We start from the raw sequence: 18,546 nt of genomic DNA on the forward strand, positions 1-18,546 counted from the left end.
ATGAATGAACAAATCCTACTTCTATGTGTGCTTCACCGACATTGTTGATGGTTGCTGAGCTGCTCCGCCAATACTGGAGACGGTTTTTTGTTTATTAATCCAAAGCTAAAATACTGGAAAAATACAACAGGACAACAGAAGTGCACCAGGAAATAAGGGCAAAATACAGGAGTTTCCCAGGATAAAAGGGAGTTGCTGATAAGTGTGGATTTAACTTACATTTACACTTGTATGGCTATAAAACTTCAAATATAATTTCCCATGGGCACAGTTGCATTTAAATTACAACAACTTGGAAGTCAACCAACATCCCAGAGCATATTGTGTTTATATTGTACACCACATTGCTTCTCTTGGATGTTTTTTTTCACTGAAAAATGTGCTAATCTCCTTACCGCGTGGTTGCCAAAACCCATAACAACGAGTCAAAGCAAGTTAGGATGACCTTGAATGTGATTAAAATGTAGGTTGATCTTTCATTCTACTGAGTAATGAAGAGATTACTGTCCCATTAATTGCAGTGTGCTCGCTACTCCAGCTCTTCAGGTTCCTCGGATTGTCTGATTAGTATTCTCAGTGCACAATTTGCTGCTGCTTTTGCTGGTGGCCACATTGAGCAAGACTTCTTAGGTGTTTTTTTTTTTTTTTTGCCTCCCTGCATCTCTTCTTTTGTTCTTCTCTCACATTCCTTTTTCCCTATGGAGATGAATAGATAAACAGTAAGGTCTCCATCAGTCTGCCACTGAGCTTAACTGTCATTTTTACTATTTAATTCTGTACTTGGCTTTAATATGTTCTTAAATATTCCAATGGCTTCATCCACCAGGTCCTTCAGGCCAGACTTTGTGTTGGTACGCCAACACGCCTTCAGCATGGCTCAGAACGAAGACTTTAGGAACTTAATCATCGGTCTGCAGTATGCCGGCATCCCTTCTGTCAACTCGCTGGACTCCATCTACAATCTCTGCGACAAACCTTGGGCTGTGAGTACAACAACAACAACTTTTTTTTTTTGCTTTTTTGCAGAGTCAATTCGAGCATTGACCTAAAAACATGCAGTATGGCCGTCATAAATCAATTCACCCAACTTCTGTTGAAGGTTTATATGGTAATGGTAATGGTTTTATTTCATTTGAACATACATCAGATTACAATTGAATGCATCACATAATCAGTTCACAGTTCCACATGTCCAAAAGGAGTAGGAAGAAGCAAAGCTTATTAAATCCTACCCCTCCATCTGGTACTTTTACATTCAATAACTGTTACATTTGTTCACTTCCTGCTTTCCTAATATAGTTCAAGGTTTTTTTTTTTGTTTTTTTTTAATAATGGCATATGACCATACAATGACATAATGGGTACCGTAGTAAGTGTCAATATAGTGATATGTATAGCACATCATGACTGGTTCAAGACTCTTCATCCTTGTATTTAGCAAACATCAACTGCTTGTTGATTAGATTATGTTTTCCAATGACTTTGTCTTGAAGTAATGAAACTTTAAACTTTACTGGCAACCACCAGAGGGCACCATCACTTCAGGCCCAACTAACTTGCTGCCTAAACGGGCGGTGGCAGCGATTAATACAAGATATATAACAGGTAGAGAAACTGAGTTTCATTTGACTACATTCAGGCAAATCGAGGCGAGGCCGCAAATTAAAGGAAAATGACATGAATACACATTTTTGTCTTTTCTGTGCATTCTAAAGATATAAAAACAGCTAAAACTAGGCCGCTAATTAATGCATGTAATGGGAAACACCTATTCCGCCTACAAAGCTGACTATTAAAACACCTCCAAATTTTTTTATGTACTTGCTGTGACCATGTAGTAACAGGTACATCCATGATAACATGTAATACTTACAGTATTCAGCCATTGTTATTTTATTATTACCGGAACTTCCTTCCTGGGTGCATTAATTTCTCAAACTCAAAACCAAAACACAGCAGCAGTTCCAATATGTAGCCTTACTCCTTGGTAGTGGCCTGAGGCATTGTGAGCAAGGCACTGATGCGCTGTGAGCGAGCGTGTGGTGATGCTAGCTGCAAACCATCGAGTAGCTAGCCGGTGAGGTGTGGCGAGGTGTAACTACAGCAGTAAAGTAGTTCTTTGCTGTGTTAATAGTTGCTGTAACTTGGTTAATATACAGGTGACATTATGTAAAATGAGTGTTGTTTACGTTTTTTGGAGGGTTTGTTCAGAAGGCCCGTTATGTGCATTCTTCGCTAATCTTTTATACAGGTATTTTTACAACACAAGAGAAAAGAGAAAAACCAGCTATTTATTCAAATTCAAGTTGTCCAAGTCTAATAAATAGCTTAAAAAGGTACAAGAGGTTAAAAAAAAGGTAGGTTTGCCCAAAACTGAAAAAATGATGTGTTTCAGGGACCACAATATAGGTCAACAAGCTCTTCAGCACAAATGGAGGTTGATTAAGCCTTGGCAGTTGGTACCACTCCAGTTCTTCCAAGTTCTGGAGTACTACTAACTCGTTTGTCTGGATTGAAACCATGTTCGGAACACACTGTAGTACTATACCCTCGTGAACATCAGTCGAACATCATTATACTGGAGAAAAACTGGAATTAATAAGCAAGATAGACCATCATAAGACTTAAAAATGTCATTTTTTTAGAGAGAAATTGGACTGTTCTAAAACCGGTGCGTTTGTGTCTCACACTGTATACGGATATATATTTTGTGGATGATGATTGTGGATGATTTTCCCCCCAAAAGTTTAGTTTTCCTTTAAACAAGGCTGTTGATGTGTAATTGTCAGGAAAATTGCTAACAACAAAAATGTACTATATTGAAAAATAAAGAATATGTATGAAATAAAAAATATTTATTATAAATATATTTTTATTAGTAGTAGTAGTAGCAGTATTTATGAAAATCTTTGTTTTTTAATAATGTGGAATATACTGTATACTGTATATAACTGTATATATTTATAAATATATATATGTATTATATATATTATACACACACACACATACACATGCATTTAAAATTAAACCATTAAACCATGAAAAATGTTAATTTCAATGGAAGTGTATGATAAATGCTAAATAAATTGTGTGTCTTTTGTCCTATTCTCCTTCTTATTTGCAGTTTTCCCAGTTGATCAACAATCAAAAGAGGCTGGGTGCTGACAAATTCCCTGTCATTGATCAGACATTCTACCCCAACTATAAGGACATGGTGAGATGTTTTCTTTTGTTTTTTTTAAACCATATTGACCATGGTGAGAATGTTTGATCTCTGTTTTTTGTCAAATTTTCTCTGCTCTGAAAGAACAGACAAAATTAGTATACTATATGTTTTTTTTGGTGAAGAATGAGTTAGCTACACACAAGATCCCATTCAACATTTTATATACAATCTTTTTTGGTACATGGAAATACAAAAAAACAACAACAACAACTATATTTAAACAGAAAGTGACATAAATACAAATACCACAACAATTCCTTCAGTATAAAACATACACTGTTTGATAATACTTCACTAACACCATACATTAATGATAATCATTATTTGTTATTGTTAATTTATAATACGTACTGTATCAAAAAAAAATCATGCAACAATTACAGGTCATCTTTGAATGCGTCATAGCTATTAAGTCATAATGCACTTTTTTGTTTTCATACAAAAAAGTCAGCAAATTTATATTTATTAGCTTCTTGTGCAGAGAATGTTTTTTTTTTTTTACTCTGTCATTGAAGTGAATTTAAATAGCAATCCAATTAGATAAGTACCCTAGTCTAGGCTATAAAATTAAATGTGGTTAGCTTTTAAAATGTTAATCTTCAGTAATGAACAGTATTTACAATGTCGGGAATTACCGTCATATATAATTCCTGTGTTTGAATATATATTTTAATCATAGTGGTATATTTATATGTATATATGTAGTGCAGGTGCAGGTGTGCATTTGCAGCATTCTGTCATTTCAGTGAAAAGGGGGCATGATTTCCTGTCTTTTGAATGAATTTGTTCAGTGTTAGCTTCATGCAAATGACGGCAGGAGGATTCAATCTGCGGTAAATCATTTTGCAGGTGAAGCTTCTGCGGCACTTTTTATCCTGCAAGGTTTAAAAGTTCAAGGAACTTAGCGCTCTAGTCGGGGTTGATAAGGCGCCACAAGCTCTAACCAATTACTGTACAGCAGAAGAAATTTCTATAGTTTTCTGAATTTTAAAGGAAGCCAGTGCAGTGAAGTGAATAAAATGGATTTGTTATTATGTTACAAAACCAGACGAAAATCTGTAAAAATATTTACCCAAACCCTCCTACTAGCTTGACATTGATCTTCTCCTCCGATTTCCGATCAACATTTGCAATAATAGTGACTTTTGTGATTATTAGATTAGATTCAGCCTCCCCATGTCTCTTCATTATGCATCACATGCTCATGAAACTATTTTCATGTATAAAATGTAGTGGTACTCACCACTAATGAATGATAATTAGTTAGATAATCCATGAACTGGTGGAGTCGAAGAATATGTTATATTGACTTTTGCATTCATTCAAGGACCCCCGAACAAAGTGCGAAATCTCAGTGTTTGACAAAACATTATAGCATCGGCATCATATTATCAGTGAAGACATAAACTTAAAAAATAAAATTTATAAACGTGGTAAATGTATGCTGTAGGTTTTACCATTTACTATTAAGGAAATATTTTGTGCAGAAAAATTGCCTATTTTCTGGGGGAAAAAAAAAAAAATTTTATTAAAATGAAAATACAAATGTAATAAAAAATTAAGACATTTAGATGTAGATTTTTTTTTTTTAACCAAAATTCCGCACATTCAGCCCCGCAAATTGTGAATGTGCTGAATGTGGGGATCCACTGTTTTGCTTGTTCTAGTCAGCACTCGTGCAGCAGCATCTGGCAGATTGACAGAAGCATGACACTAGCGAGTTAGAATAGAGAGTTATAATAACGATTTTTCCTACAACAGGAAATTCCACTTTTGTTTATGATATTTGTTGTATATGTGAATTAAAGGCTAATCGTCCCATATAATAAAACATCAAAAAGCCATAGCATCCAGGAGCTCATCCAGATATGAAATCAGCCCAATTTTCAATGAAATCTGCTAATGTTACGCATAAGCATCCAAATTTGAGCCACACGAAGCCAAAGCAGGATATCCCTCTGACTGGAGGTATCCAAAGAAATTACATAAGGGGGTAAATAGTGAGCAGGTCAGGGGTCAGTCATGTCCAGGAAGTCTTTCTCAGGAGCGTGGCCTCCCCTGTACCAGCCACAGGTTGTGTCAGAACGCCGAATGCAAGCGTACTGTCGAGCCTGTTCGCCATTCAGGCTGTTATCCAGCAGCCAGTCCGTCCACAAGCATTCGTTCTCTCCCGTAGATGCACACGGCACCGTGTAACACACATTAATCTGTGGAAAGGAAGGATTTACTAAATCACCAAATTGCTTAAAGGTCGCCTATGATGCAAAAATAGTGTTTTTAATAATGTTCCATTAACAGTAATATGTGTTCTTTGAGCCTCCCATCACCAAAAAAGTCACTTTTGTTGTTGCAGGTTGTTATGATGTCATTATAGAAAAACTTGACCCGGGTATGATGGACAGTTTTTTTTAAGCAGGCTTCACTACACATCTTAAAGGAAAACTGCACTGTTGTATGATTAAACAGTAGTTAAAACCAGCGTTCTAAATGTCGACCTTCTCGCTTTTTTTCATCACCTGATTTTGTTCCTGTGGCTGAAAGTTGTTGCGGGAAAGTTTGTTGCAGAGACAAGCATGACAAGTAGCTTTTTCGCCGTAATTTCTGTTTCCTACGCCAACATTTATTCAGCAGGACAGATTTGAATATTTATGAAGGAAAAATGAAAAATCCCGACTCACTCTGCACTCGCAGCCCATCTGGTATCTGTAGTTGAGATTCTTCCTTTGTGAGAGTGATAAATTATCCCAGGATTCCACCAGGTCACATTGGCCAATGGAGAGCCTCCCGTCACTCCACATACTTCCTGTTGTGACGCAGTGATTTTTTACTATAGTTTTCTCAAACTGAATATTTTCGGGACGCAGTACCTGAGAGAAGATACCCTGCTTTGTTGTTGGAGTCGAGTTTAACACCACACAGTGAGGAGAAGACCGGAGTGTAAACATACTGGATGTCCTTGGCCTTATCAAAGCCTTTAAACATCTGCAAACAGAGAGGGGAGGTCATGGTGGTTGTACAGTATAGGTACATATTCCATTAGTGCTTATTTTAATATACATTTTAATGGAGTGCTTTTTTTATTTTTTGCATTGGAGCGCATTGAAACTGCATTTCAACCTTGTGACATAGGTGAAAAAGCTTATTATTATTAGCTTTGGCCATTGCTATTCCCCCCCATTTTCTCTGTTGTGTTTTTTTAGTTTTAGTTTTAATCTTTGTCAATTTTATTTTCATAATATTAACACTTTATTCCTGTAATATTTGGACTTTATTTCCATAATAGTAGAGATTTAACCTGTCATAATGTTATTTTTTAATTTTTTCTTCATTTTATTACAAGTTTATGTCACAAGTTTTCCCATTTACAATATAACTTTTTTCTCTTAATATTTTGACTTTATGCTCATACAATTACAGCCTTTTTTTTACATTTTCTAACGACTTCAGCTTTCTTCTTAAATAATCTTTGTAAATCCTCTCGTGATATTGGGACTTTATTCCCATAATATTAGAAAATGTGCCAAAACCACTATTACACTAAAACCATGATTATTATTATTATTGTTATTATTATTATTATTATTATTATATATGAAAACTTTGTTTTGTTTTGTTTGTTACAGCCATCAATTCTCTATGCCGCTTATCCTCATGAGGGTCACGGGTATGCTGGAGCCTACCCCAGCTGTATTTGGGCAAGAGGCGGGGTACACCCTGGACTGGTTGCCAGCCAATCACAGTGTTTTGTTTTTCTCATAACATTAAGACTTAAAATAATAATTAATATATATATATTTCAAGCCATAATATTTGGACTTTTTTCCCATAATCTAACGTTTTCCCCAACCTTATTTTCCAAATATAAATATAATAAATATTAACCATCATTGCTTTTAACTTGATGCAACAAAAATGAAAATTTTCCTCATAATATTATGACATTATTCACATAAATGTGTGACTTCTTGTTAGATTACAACTTTTTCTTTTCATATTTTGAATATATGTATATATTTTGTTGTAAAATTATGTTCTTAGAATGAAAAAACAGCTGGGGCCCAAAATATATCCTGGACTGCACTTTGAACACCCCTGCCTTAGATGCACTTTTGGGCAGTTTTATGACAACAGTTGATCAATATGTGGACAAACTAAACCAGGGCTGACAGTATGTTTCTAATGTAATGGTAATGGTATGAGTTAGTTGCGTTCAAAACAGTAGAAAGCAAAATCATCTTCCCCATTGGATTTTCAGTAAATGCATATTTTGCACTCCAGTTTTCTCTCCAGTCTCCAGTGTACTACATCTCTCATTCAAAATCAACTGGGATAGGCTCGAGCATAATCCCCCCGTACCCCTAGTGACGACAAGGGAAATAGAAAATGGACAGATGGATGGCTTGCTTTTTTTCTTGGATGATGAATCTATAAATGCTTTTTCTTGGATGATTAATCTATAAACGCTTATCAGGATGAAATTGTTTCATTTTATATGCACTATAGCAATAGCATCATTCCTATTAATAACACAAGCAAGCCACAACTCACCTTGATCATCTTTATTTCATACTGGATCATCTTCATGTAGGGGGAGGAACTGTTGCTAGGCGACACAATCTTCTCTCCAGCAATCTTTGCCCTGATCACTGTCAGGAAAAAGGTGACTGGACTTAGAATTGGATGAAAGAACATTTACATGCCACACAGAGAGTATAAAATGTGACACAGCTACTCCTCATTATGTATGGTAGTAACGCCACTGGTTTATGTGCTGGTACAAGGAGGAGCAACTGTACTGTGAAATTGCTTCAGGAGATTATGTTTTGATCGGACAGCAGAGATCAGAAAATATACGCATCCCTCAGTAAAACACAGATGGCCCATAAAGAGTCAATGTACATCTATAATACTTGCATATAATTATATTAAACTCACCCAGACTCAAATTAGAAATGACTGAGGCAGTGAAGGAAACATGATTCGGGGAGGCTGTTTACATGAGGCCAGTTTTAACCCAAGATGGATAAAAGGTGGTTTCTGCACATGATAACAACATTTAAGGAGCCTAAAAATGGGAAAAAAAGAAAATAACTCTCCGAGTAAAAGACTATATACCTTTATACCAATGACTTGCCAATTCCAGGTAGAAAAAGTAGATTAATAAAGCAACCATTGATAAACATTACCTTTTCCAACAACAGAAATCAACTAACAGAAATGCAGTGGGCTGCAAGGCGCTCGAGTGGTTAGCACGAAGGCCACAAAGCTAGGAGACCCAAGTTCAATTCCACCCTCGGGCATCTCTATGTGGAGTTTGCATGTTCTCCCCGTGAATGCGTGGGTTTTTTCCGCGTACTCCGGTTTCCTCCCACATTCCAAAAACATGCTAGGCTAATTGGCGACTCCAAATTGTCCATAGGTATGAATGTGAGTGTGAATGGTTGTTTGTCTATATGTGCCCTGTGATTGGCTGGTGATCAGTCCAGCTGGGATAGGCTCCAGCACACTGAATAAAAATGAATAAATGAAATGTAGTGTGCATGTGTAGAAGTTTCATGTAGGCCTTTTTGAGTCATTCTCATATTTGTGTAAAATTACAAGCAAATGTAGTCAACTTTAATATAAAGAAAATACACCAGAGATCACACATCTGCATATCAGTGTGTCTGCTCACTTGACTCATCACAGGCAATTGAATATGCTTGGGCTGAATTAATGTCACCAATTTGCCTTCTAGTGATGTCTGTTGCCGATGTTCTATTGGTCCTGGCCTTCATTGACATTGCACAGAGAGGCATTTCTTTCATTTTTGGAGAATAAATGCTGTGATATTTGTATGAATGATCTTTTCATGTGTTCTCCAGCTGTGAACAACTTCCACCTCCTTACGACGTCATGTGCTGCCACAACGGTAGCACTTGTCATCCAGTTTGGAGCATTTATCCACTTCTTGGAAGCTTTGCTCTGATAAAGCTTCCCATGTCGTTCCAAAATTGCGCTCTCATGGCCATCTGCAGTTGGGTACTTGTTTGGAAAATGTCTTTTAGCTTTACACTTTTGTCGTTTGTTACGTTATCGCCACGTCAGACACTTTTCGGCAACATTTTTATTTTTAGGGACGCATTCACGATTATGGGATAGCTTACACTCAACAAGACGGTGGCTTTGGTGTTTCAAAAAAAGGAGGCTGATTTGGATCAGATCCAGTTTAAACACAGCCTGGCATTGCAACCTGTGACACTACATTTGCATGGGAAATTTTATTGAAGTTAGATAAACTTTGACTGAGATATATTTATATATAGATAGATATATATGTCTTTATGTGTTTATCTCTCACTGAAAAATAGGGATTTTTTACTGATATTTTTGACAGCATTAACTCATTCAATACCAAAAACATATAGTAGTTACACGTCTTTATAAACCCAAACACCCGATCCCTACAATGTATATTTGCATTTTTTTTTGCATTTGAGGCTAAACGTGTTGCTGATGCAACTCCTCGCCAATGGATTACACTTTAGAGCAAGCAATGTTAATGCCATAAAAATGGCAGGAGTGCATTTGATAAGAGCTGAGAAAGGTGTTCCATTGTGTACCACACGAAAAAAATTACGCATAGACCACCCAGTCAGGAGATCGGGAAGACCTGGGTTCGATTCTCCACTTGAGCATCTTTGTGTGGAGATTGCATGTTCTCCCCATGCATGCGTGGGTTTTCTCCGGGTACTCCGGTTTCCTCCCGCATTCCAAAAACATGCTAGGTTAATTGGCGACTCCAAATTGTCCATAGGTATGAATGTGAGTGTGAATGGTTGTTTGTCTATATGTGCCCTGTGATTGGCTGGCGACCAGTCCATGGTGTACCCCGCCTCTCGCTCAAAGTCAGCTGGGATAGGTATGCTACCTGTGACCCTTGTGAGGATAAGCAGCACAGAAAATGTGTGGGTGGACAGGATCTTTTCTCAAAAAGCTGTTTTTCTCTCTTTTGTAGTCGGAAACTGATATTTTCCTGAAACTTACCTACGTTCTATGGCTGGTTACTAAAGAAGGGAAAAGGTAGAAGCAAACCTATTTTTTAATCTGTCTTCCATGATTAAATAATCATAAAACACAATATTCTGTGTGCCTAAAATGGCCGGTACTAAAAGGGTTGTGTTTTGAAAAATGGATTGATGAATCAATGAGTCAATAGTTCGAATTCCCACTTAGACTTGATGTAAGCAGCTTTGGAATAAAAAAAGGTCCCACCAAATTTCTGCTTGTTTTTTTCCCCTCATCAGTGCCCCGCTGAGGCAGCAAACTAGTAGGGTCTGACTTAATGGCAGTTGCTGGAGGGGATAGTTGATTGTAGTAAATCAGTAATGGCACAAATAATTATTGCATAATAATACTTTAATGACCCCCTACCTCTTTACCGTCTGTAATATATCACTGAAATGAATGCCAGCAATGCACTGTTCTCCATCTTTCCTCAAAATAGCCTATTGGCAAATTACCTGGCCCACTTTAAACCTTCGTTTGTGAGCACAATCATGGCTCCATGCCATTTGTTAATGGTAAGTAATGCAGCTGGGCCTCGCAGGACTGTGTGTACGTATCCAATGGTTGGCAGTCTGAGCTTTGGCTGCAGTCAAACGTGGAAGAGGAATAAAGATTCTGCAACCAATTAGCCAAAAATAGTACAGTGCTTTTCCATCATTGTAGATGAGTGGATTCATTAGAAGGAGGCTGCACATAAAGATAAAATTGGATGACTTTCAAGCTAATTATGTTTTGCAGAATTATTAGCAGTTACATGGGAACTTTCACAGTAAATAGATGCCAAAAAAAACAGTTTTTGCAACAAGGAATGTGAGAAAATGTCGGTGTTAGAAATGTGTTTTTAAAGGTGCAAATCCATTGGCGGTTTTGGAAGAATTTTCACAATAAAAGTGACTGTTATAGTTATTATATTAGATTCAATTTTACAACCCTTTCGTGTCTCAGCAAGTAATGGAGGCATCATAGAGTTCACCACTTCGTAGAAACCATCAATGGAGCTATAATACGGCCAAATATTCTGTACTTGAAATACAATTACATTTTTTTAATACATCAGTGTATTCAAAATTTAAAGTGAGACGAGTTGAAAAAAATTTGATTTTAAGGTTTTTTGGGGTTTTTTTAAGGTTTGTGGTAGGGCTCTCAAGGGTTGTGGGTATGCTGGAGCCTATCCCAGCTGTCTTCGGGCAAGAGGCAGGGTACACCCTGGACTGGTCGCCAGCCAATCACAGGGCACATATAGACAAACAACCATTCACACTCACAGGGCCTTTGTATATTATTGCGTAATTTGTATTTGGTCTACTTTTGGCAATGACAACTCATCATTATCTCAGCGGCCCGAGCGCTAAGTCAACAATGAATTACACCACACGGTATAATTACAACCCTCGTACAAGTTTCTATTTCAAATTTCTATTGACTATTAACATATATTAAATATTTGCTTAAATAATATTTTTTCACTAATAAAAATTCAGAGCACAAAGTGGGGAGAATTACCAGAATTTAATTTAACATGGGGCTGCATGCTAAATGAGTGGTTAGCGCGCAGGTCTCACAGCTAGGAGTTCAATTCCACCCTCAGCCATCTCTGTGTGGAGTTTGCATGTCCACGTGGGTTTTCCGGTTTCCTCCCACATTCCAAAAACATGCTAGGTTAATTGGCAACTCCAAATTGTCCATAGGTATGAATGTGAGTGTGAATGGTTGTTTGTCTATATGTGCCCTGTGATTGGCTGGCAACCAGTCCAAGACCGTCTCTCGCCTGAAGACAGCTGGGATAGGCTCCAGCACCCCCACAACCATCATGAGGATAAGCAGTAGTAAATGAATGAGTGAACAAGTACAAAACTAACTTAGTTGTGCCAGCCGTTTTCTCAGCAATAACATACAACTTAAAGTGTTACAGCATAACCTGAAGGGAAATATCGCAAAGCTAAACCATGAGAACTGATGTAGTAAAAAACGTCCCTCGCCCCCGTTGAATCGGCGCCCTTGTCATCCTCACAAAGCTGGACTGTCAGTGGTCTTTCACACTGATATTGTTAGTATGCAGACCATTGGGCCCAGCCTATAGACATGGAAATGAAGTGGGAAGAGGGAAGGAAAGGAAGGGTAGAGAGAGATGGAGTAAGCTGCCTTGGCCTCTGTCCAGTACACACACACACACACTAACACACCACAGCATACCAAGCCCAAACACACACACACAAACACACACTCGGACATAGCTGAGGACTCTTTCAAGGTTTGTACAGATGGGATATCAGTCAGATGTACAGCTTTATTTAAAAAGTCTCTTATAACACAGTCAGGTCAACGAAAGGCCACCAAGGCTTACGTAACAACCACAAAATAGATGGCCCCCAGTTAAATTGTTATGAAAATGGACTTTTACTACATCCTGGATGCACATTTAAAAGCCATGAATCAAACCCTGAATATAACAGAGAATGCGGCCAATTGGATGCACTTTTGTTTGCATCCTTTGCTTCCAGACACACTCAGTATAAAGTTATATTAAGCTGAATAATACATTGTGGATGTGAGGCAACGTCCCATAGCCTTCTCTAGACAGATAATATGTTTGGGCTGAATCAGGAGCGCCTAGTTCAGTCTATTTTGCCTCACATTTTCTTAAAACCATGATTAATCAACAGTTAATTCCTTCTGGAACAGTCAGATAATCTCTTTTGGTTCTGGCTTCAGTGATGGAGCTGCACATCGATACTCAAAGCTCATTTGGCAGTTGGCAAAGACACATTTGGGACACTCCCTAAACTGTGTACAAACCACGTATTTCAATATAATATGCAGTAAAGTGACCTGTGTTCGATTCTCTCTGTGTGGAGTCCTCGTGCGTGCATGGGTTTTTATCTCCGGGTACTCCGGTTTCCTCCCACATTCCAAAAACATGTTAGGTTAATTGGCGACTCCAAATTGTCCATAGGTATGAATGTGAGTGTGAATGGTTGTTTGTCTATATGTGCCCTGTGATTGGCTGGCCACCAGTCCAGGGTGTACCGCGCCTCTCGTCCAAAGACAGCTGGGATAGGCTCCAGCGTACCTGCAACTCTAGTGAGGATAAGCGGTATAGAAAATGGATGGATGCAATAGAGTGTAATCCAACATGATAATTATATGGTAATGGTAATGGTTTTATTTCATTTGAACATGCATCAGATTACAATTGAATGCATCACATAATCAGTTCACAGTTCCACATGTCCAAAAGGAGTCGGAAGAAGCAAAACTTATTAAATGCTACCCCTCCATCTGGTACTTTTACAATCAGTAACTGTTACATTTGTTCACTTCCTGCTTTCCTAATATAGTTGAAGTTTATGGCACATGAATAGTTGATCGTCATAGAACAAAGAGGACCTGCTATGTCAGTCAGCGAATAGTGAATAAATGCATCTAACTGATATTAAGTCCATGTTCTCCTCCAATTTCAGATCAACATTTGCAATAAAAAGTAACGTTTGTAGTTTATTAGCTTTGATTCAACTCCAGAACCCTACCCTTCTCTCTTAAATTGCCATTGTTTCCTCGCCACACAGTTCAGTTTTAAGCTACTCAACACTAATGAATGATAATTCATGATAATGATAATTGCTGTACATTTTACCTGTATTATCACAAGTTTATAAATGATTACTGACTTATGATGAATGAGATGTATTTTCTGTGGAAACAGTCGGAGAAGATCTTTTATATTTTTTGCAGGGCCTTGAATACTGAATCTTGAATGTACAGGGATCTATGATATATCTAACCCATAATTGTACTATTTATTGCATACATATAATACTATTCAAAGTGAAATTAATGACCAGAATCTACCAAACACCCTAAGTGTATGTACTGCATCTTTCACTGGTCTGGTAAAGTTGCATCACATTATTTTCTTAGCGGGCTAATGTGAAGCTTGTTTAACTCGATTAAATGATTGATGGATTAATCCCTAGATAGACTACATCAATGTCAAACACAAACAGTTAGAGGTTTGGTCTGAAACATATCAGAAAACCGTCACTGAAATCAGGATATTGATATTTTCAAATCAAAAAATAATTAATGGAATACCAAAATAGTTGTAGATTAATTGGATAATCGATTAATTATTGACTCACTGATTAATTGTTGCAGCTTGAATGCTGTCTTCCCATCCGGTCACAATGCATTTCCTTGTTACATAAAGACATCATGTGATCAAGGACACTTTAGTCCTGGTCTTTGTCCAGCAATCACTGCGGACACATTTCGACCGTCCTAAAAAACGCTTCCCCAAATACTCATTGTGCTCTCATAACCCAGATCTAATTTGAGGCTTGTGAAGGTTTTAAAAACAGGCCTCAGCCTCGATTTCCACAACACCGTTAGACCTTGAACAGTGCTACAATCTAAGACCCTTTTTTCCTTCTGCAACCTTTGACAGATACTCCGGCTCTCTGATGGAGCCAAGTGTGTTGGTTTTGGCCTGAGCTAAGACAAAAAAAAAAAAAAAGAACGGCATTATGAAAGGCATGCAACCGCACACACAGATGTAGGCCAAAAGTAGGCCAAACTATGCCACTTTTTTTTTTAGAGTTTATTTTTATGTGACACAGCAAGAATACAGCAATTTTGCTACATATAGATGAATGGATCTTTTATCAGGAAATTACACAAGAAAGCAATACTATTGTGAGAGATGAATGGAAAACATTTGCTGTTTGCATTGTTTGTTGCATTGAAGAAAAGGATCCTGGTGATGTCTGGCATGATAAAGCTTTCTAATCAACGCTACACTTTGAGCATTAGATAAGCTTAAGATAAGATAAGATAAGATAAGATATGCCTTTATTCGTCCCTCAGTGGGGAAATTTGCATTGCACAGCAGGAAGACTACAAAATCAGTTAAGCAGTACAAAATACACAATATCGAAAAATAAACAATATAAACAACCCAAGTATTAACAAAAATCAACAGTTTTTCCCAGAGTTTTTCCAGAGTTTCCCAGAGTTTGAATTGAATAGATATATTAATAATTTTGTGCATGTCAAAATTTTAAAAGGGCCATTTTTGGACACTTTCTTTCTTAGTTTCGAACGAATTAAATGCATAACAAAATGCACTTTAGCTCAAATTTTAGCCAGGATATGACTCAATTTGATTTAAATTTCGTATATTTTTGTTTTGCAAGTAGTTTTTTGCCTCTAAATTGGAATTTTTCTGCAGATAAATCACTAAAGGTCAATCACAGACGCTACTAATGTGCATAATTGAGCTGTTATGGCAAATGATGTTATTGTTATATTCTTTAGCTAAAGTACAATAGGTAACTCACCGGTCTCTGCGCTGCAGAAGAGCTGCTGTGGGTGAGCTGGGTTGCAGCTGCATGCATCTGCCACCATGCCTGCTCCCAGCCAGAGGAGCACCCACAGCCCCAGACGCACACTCCTCTCCTGGGACACGGCCATGATAAGCTTCTCCGCCACTTACTTCACGGACCCTCGTTGCAAAACTTCTGATCCTGTTATGTTCCCTCGGAGGCAAATTGGCTCGTCTCTTTAGAAACAAGACTGGAAGTTGAAAGATGATGGGAATCCAAAGGGCTGGGCCGCTGAGGACAGAAATGATTTCATACGTTTAAAGTGCACCTCTGAATTGAAGCCGGATTGGTGGAGGCTGCTGCTCTCTGTCTCCCACCCCTTTCTATCTTTCTCTCTCTGTTTCCTAACCCCCCTACGAGACACACAGACAAACTCACAATAGTTGCGATGGCCCGGCACTCTGGTCCTGAATGCTGAGAGGGTCGCACACAGGGAGCCTCTTATGCACTCAACAAGTTAGGCACTGCCTCCTCACATGCAGGAGAAAAACAACCATGCCACAACCTCCTCTTTTTGATGCCCTCCCTCCATCTCCTCCTTCTCTTTCTACACAGATGTCCGAGGGCGTGTTAATTGTCATCGACTGATTGGTTAGTGCTAACAATGCATGTGTAGATTATGACGGCGCACACGTTTTATCGTTTATCTTCTTTATGATACCTTTTCATGGGAAGAAATGACACTTGGATGCAATTTTATACAAATATATAACCCGCAAGGCATGCTGGGAGCATATATATATACACAAACACCGCCAACCAGATGTTACCCAGCATGCCTTGCGGGTAGTAGCGTTTATTTTGTTACCCGCAGAGTCCATGTGGTGCACTTAAAGCATTCAGTCATTCATTGATTTTTCTACCGCTTATCCTCACGAGGGTCGCGGGGGTGCTGGAGCCTATCCCAGCTGTCTTCGGGCGAGAGGCGGGCTACACCCTGGACTGGTCGCCAGCCAATCAGAGGGCACATATAGACAAACCATTCAGTTGAAGCACTCCACATGTTATTTTGGTTGCATGAGTGAAGGTTTTTGGTTTGATGTGTCAACATAGACATTTTCATGAACATCTCTTGGACAGGCTGCACAGTGGGCGAGTGCTTAGCACACAGGCGACACAGTTTAATTCCACCCTTGGCCATCTCTGTGTGGAGGTTGCATGTTCTCGCCGTGCATGCGTCGGTTTTCTCGGGGTACTCCGGTTTCCTCCCACATTCCAAAAACATGCTAGGTTAATTGGTGACTCCAAATTGTCCATAGGTATGAATGTGAGTGTGAATGGTTGTTTGTCTATATGTGCCCTGTGATTGGCTGGGAATATTATATCCAAATTGGGCCCAGAGTGTCAATATTTTGTGTGGCTACCATTGCTATCTAGTGCTGCCTTAATCCTCTTGGGCATGACATTGAGGGGAGCTGTAATGGAATCCTCTTTCACTCCTCTATGATGACATCACTGGTGGAGATGGTGGAGGTTAGATACCTTTCCGTGCCTTTCTTGGGTTCAAATGTGGAGGAGACATACTTGGCCACTTCATCTTCTTGGAGGTGTTTGGGATCCTTATCATGTTGGAAAACAAGGAAGGGGATCATCTTCTGCTTTACAGTGTCATAGTGCATGTTGGAATTTGTGCTTCACACATAAACCATAGCTCCTCATTGCGAACAGCACTCATGCAGCCCCAAACTTTTATTTAATTATATTGGTCAGGCCCATGGACGGAGCTCAAGGCAGGCATGTGAAGGCCTGGCAATGTTGGTAATGGACTCAATACTTAAGGCAGTCTTTCATTTTCAAAAAAAAGTACAAAATTAGGATTTTATTTATAGTTATGTTTCTTTGTGCTTATACAAAATGGAAGTATCTAATGTACTGTAAAATGGCTGTACTTCTCTTGCATCTTCATTCATCCTTTTCTTTTTTCTGTTGCTTTGCAGATCACAACGCCAAGTTTCCCCGTCGTGGTGAAGATTGGACATGCTCACTCCGGAATGGGAAAGGTGAGTGTTGTTTCTATGTACAAGAATTCCATCAGAACCCCACTGAGAAAAAAAATCAGGTGGGTTCTCCGTGGTATAATTCCTGAAGTGTAAAAAAAATCAGTGTTTCTCAAGCAGCCATCAACAGCGAAAATATGTTTTGAGTGTTTGTGTTCCAATCTGATGTGCTAATGAAGTCACCATCAAGCCGACATTTATTGCTGATCCTCTGTCACTGGAGAGTACGTATATCCAGGTCCTGTTAATGATCTGCAACCAATTTAATATTCTATGGCTGAAATCACAGTTTAATATTTATCTCCTGCCTTCCACTCATTATTGATCCAGCATCCATTATTGCCTCTGAATGAATGTGGTATTGAGTTTACTGAGCGGCCTCCTTTTATATTCTGCCCCCTAATAGCTCCACACCTGTTATGTACCACTTACTGGATGGATTGCATGGACTTTTATGGACTGAAAAGACCTCTGCACTGATTCAAAAGGTTCAGACAATTTTGGCGAACAATTTTTCCTGAGCACAGATCCCAACCTGCCATCTTGCTGTCTTGCGCAAAAAAAAAAATCCAGTCAAACTACTATCGCTAATGTCCGTGCTTTAGTTACAATACTCCCGACAACCAAGACCATGGACGAGGAGACTAAGTACAGAGTACTTGTCTGAGGCGACAGAGTACAGGAAGTACAGAAGCATACCAAAATGAGATCATTTGACATGGACTGTAGCAAATATGCTAGTTAAAGGGACAGTTTGGATGTTTTGATGTGAAGTTGTATGACATCCCGATCAACTGTGTAGTCAATCAACAGTGACTTACCCCGTACTTGGTCCCATGAGTCCAGTTCTGGTCAGATTTCCGTGATGAGAAACATAGCTCCACACAATCCTTAT

At 38.6% G+C, this 18,546-nt stretch overlaps 2 protein-coding genes across 4 annotated transcripts in view; one reads left to right on the forward strand and one right to left on the reverse strand.

The window, feature by feature from the left end:
* The window catches only part of syn2b (synapsin IIb), a 63,989-nt gene that overhangs the window by 34,545 nt on the left and 10,898 nt on the right, over window positions 1-18,546 (forward strand). For both annotated transcript variants that reach the window (XM_058055549.2, XM_058055548.2), the window contains exons 4-6: window positions 827-983; window positions 3,125-3,214; window positions 17,592-17,654. In XM_058055549.2, coding sequence (XP_057911532.2) covers window positions 827-983; window positions 3,125-3,214; window positions 17,592-17,654 — 310 coding nt within the window. The remainder of the gene's footprint in view (window positions 1-826; window positions 984-3,124; window positions 3,215-17,591; window positions 17,655-18,546) is intronic.
* LOC131106469 (metalloproteinase inhibitor 4-like) lies at window positions 3,377-16,073 on the reverse strand. Of its 2 annotated transcripts, XM_058055560.2 has the most exons (6): window positions 16,033-16,072; window positions 15,610-15,885; window positions 7,775-7,872; window positions 6,094-6,208; window positions 5,905-6,029; window positions 3,377-5,433 (listed from the first exon to the last, which is right to left on the reverse strand). In XM_058055560.2, exons 2-6 carry the CDS (start codon window positions 15,740-15,742, stop codon window positions 5,236-5,238), a joined length of 669 nt encoding a protein of 222 aa, XP_057911543.1. In that variant the 5' UTR covers window positions 15,743-15,885; window positions 16,033-16,072; the 3' UTR covers window positions 3,377-5,235. The 2 variants fall into 2 exon arrangements, with proteins under 2 accessions (XP_057911543.1, XP_057911542.1); XM_058055559.2 differs by having other exon boundaries at window positions 15,610-16,073.

This window comes from Doryrhamphus excisus, linkage group LG18 (assembly GCF_037039965.1).
Source record: "Doryrhamphus excisus strain RoL-2023G ecotype Guam linkage group LG18, RoL_Dexc_Guam_v1.1, whole genome shotgun sequence".
NCBI classification, from domain to species: Eukaryota; Metazoa; Chordata; class Actinopteri; order Syngnathiformes; family Syngnathidae; genus Doryrhamphus; species Doryrhamphus excisus.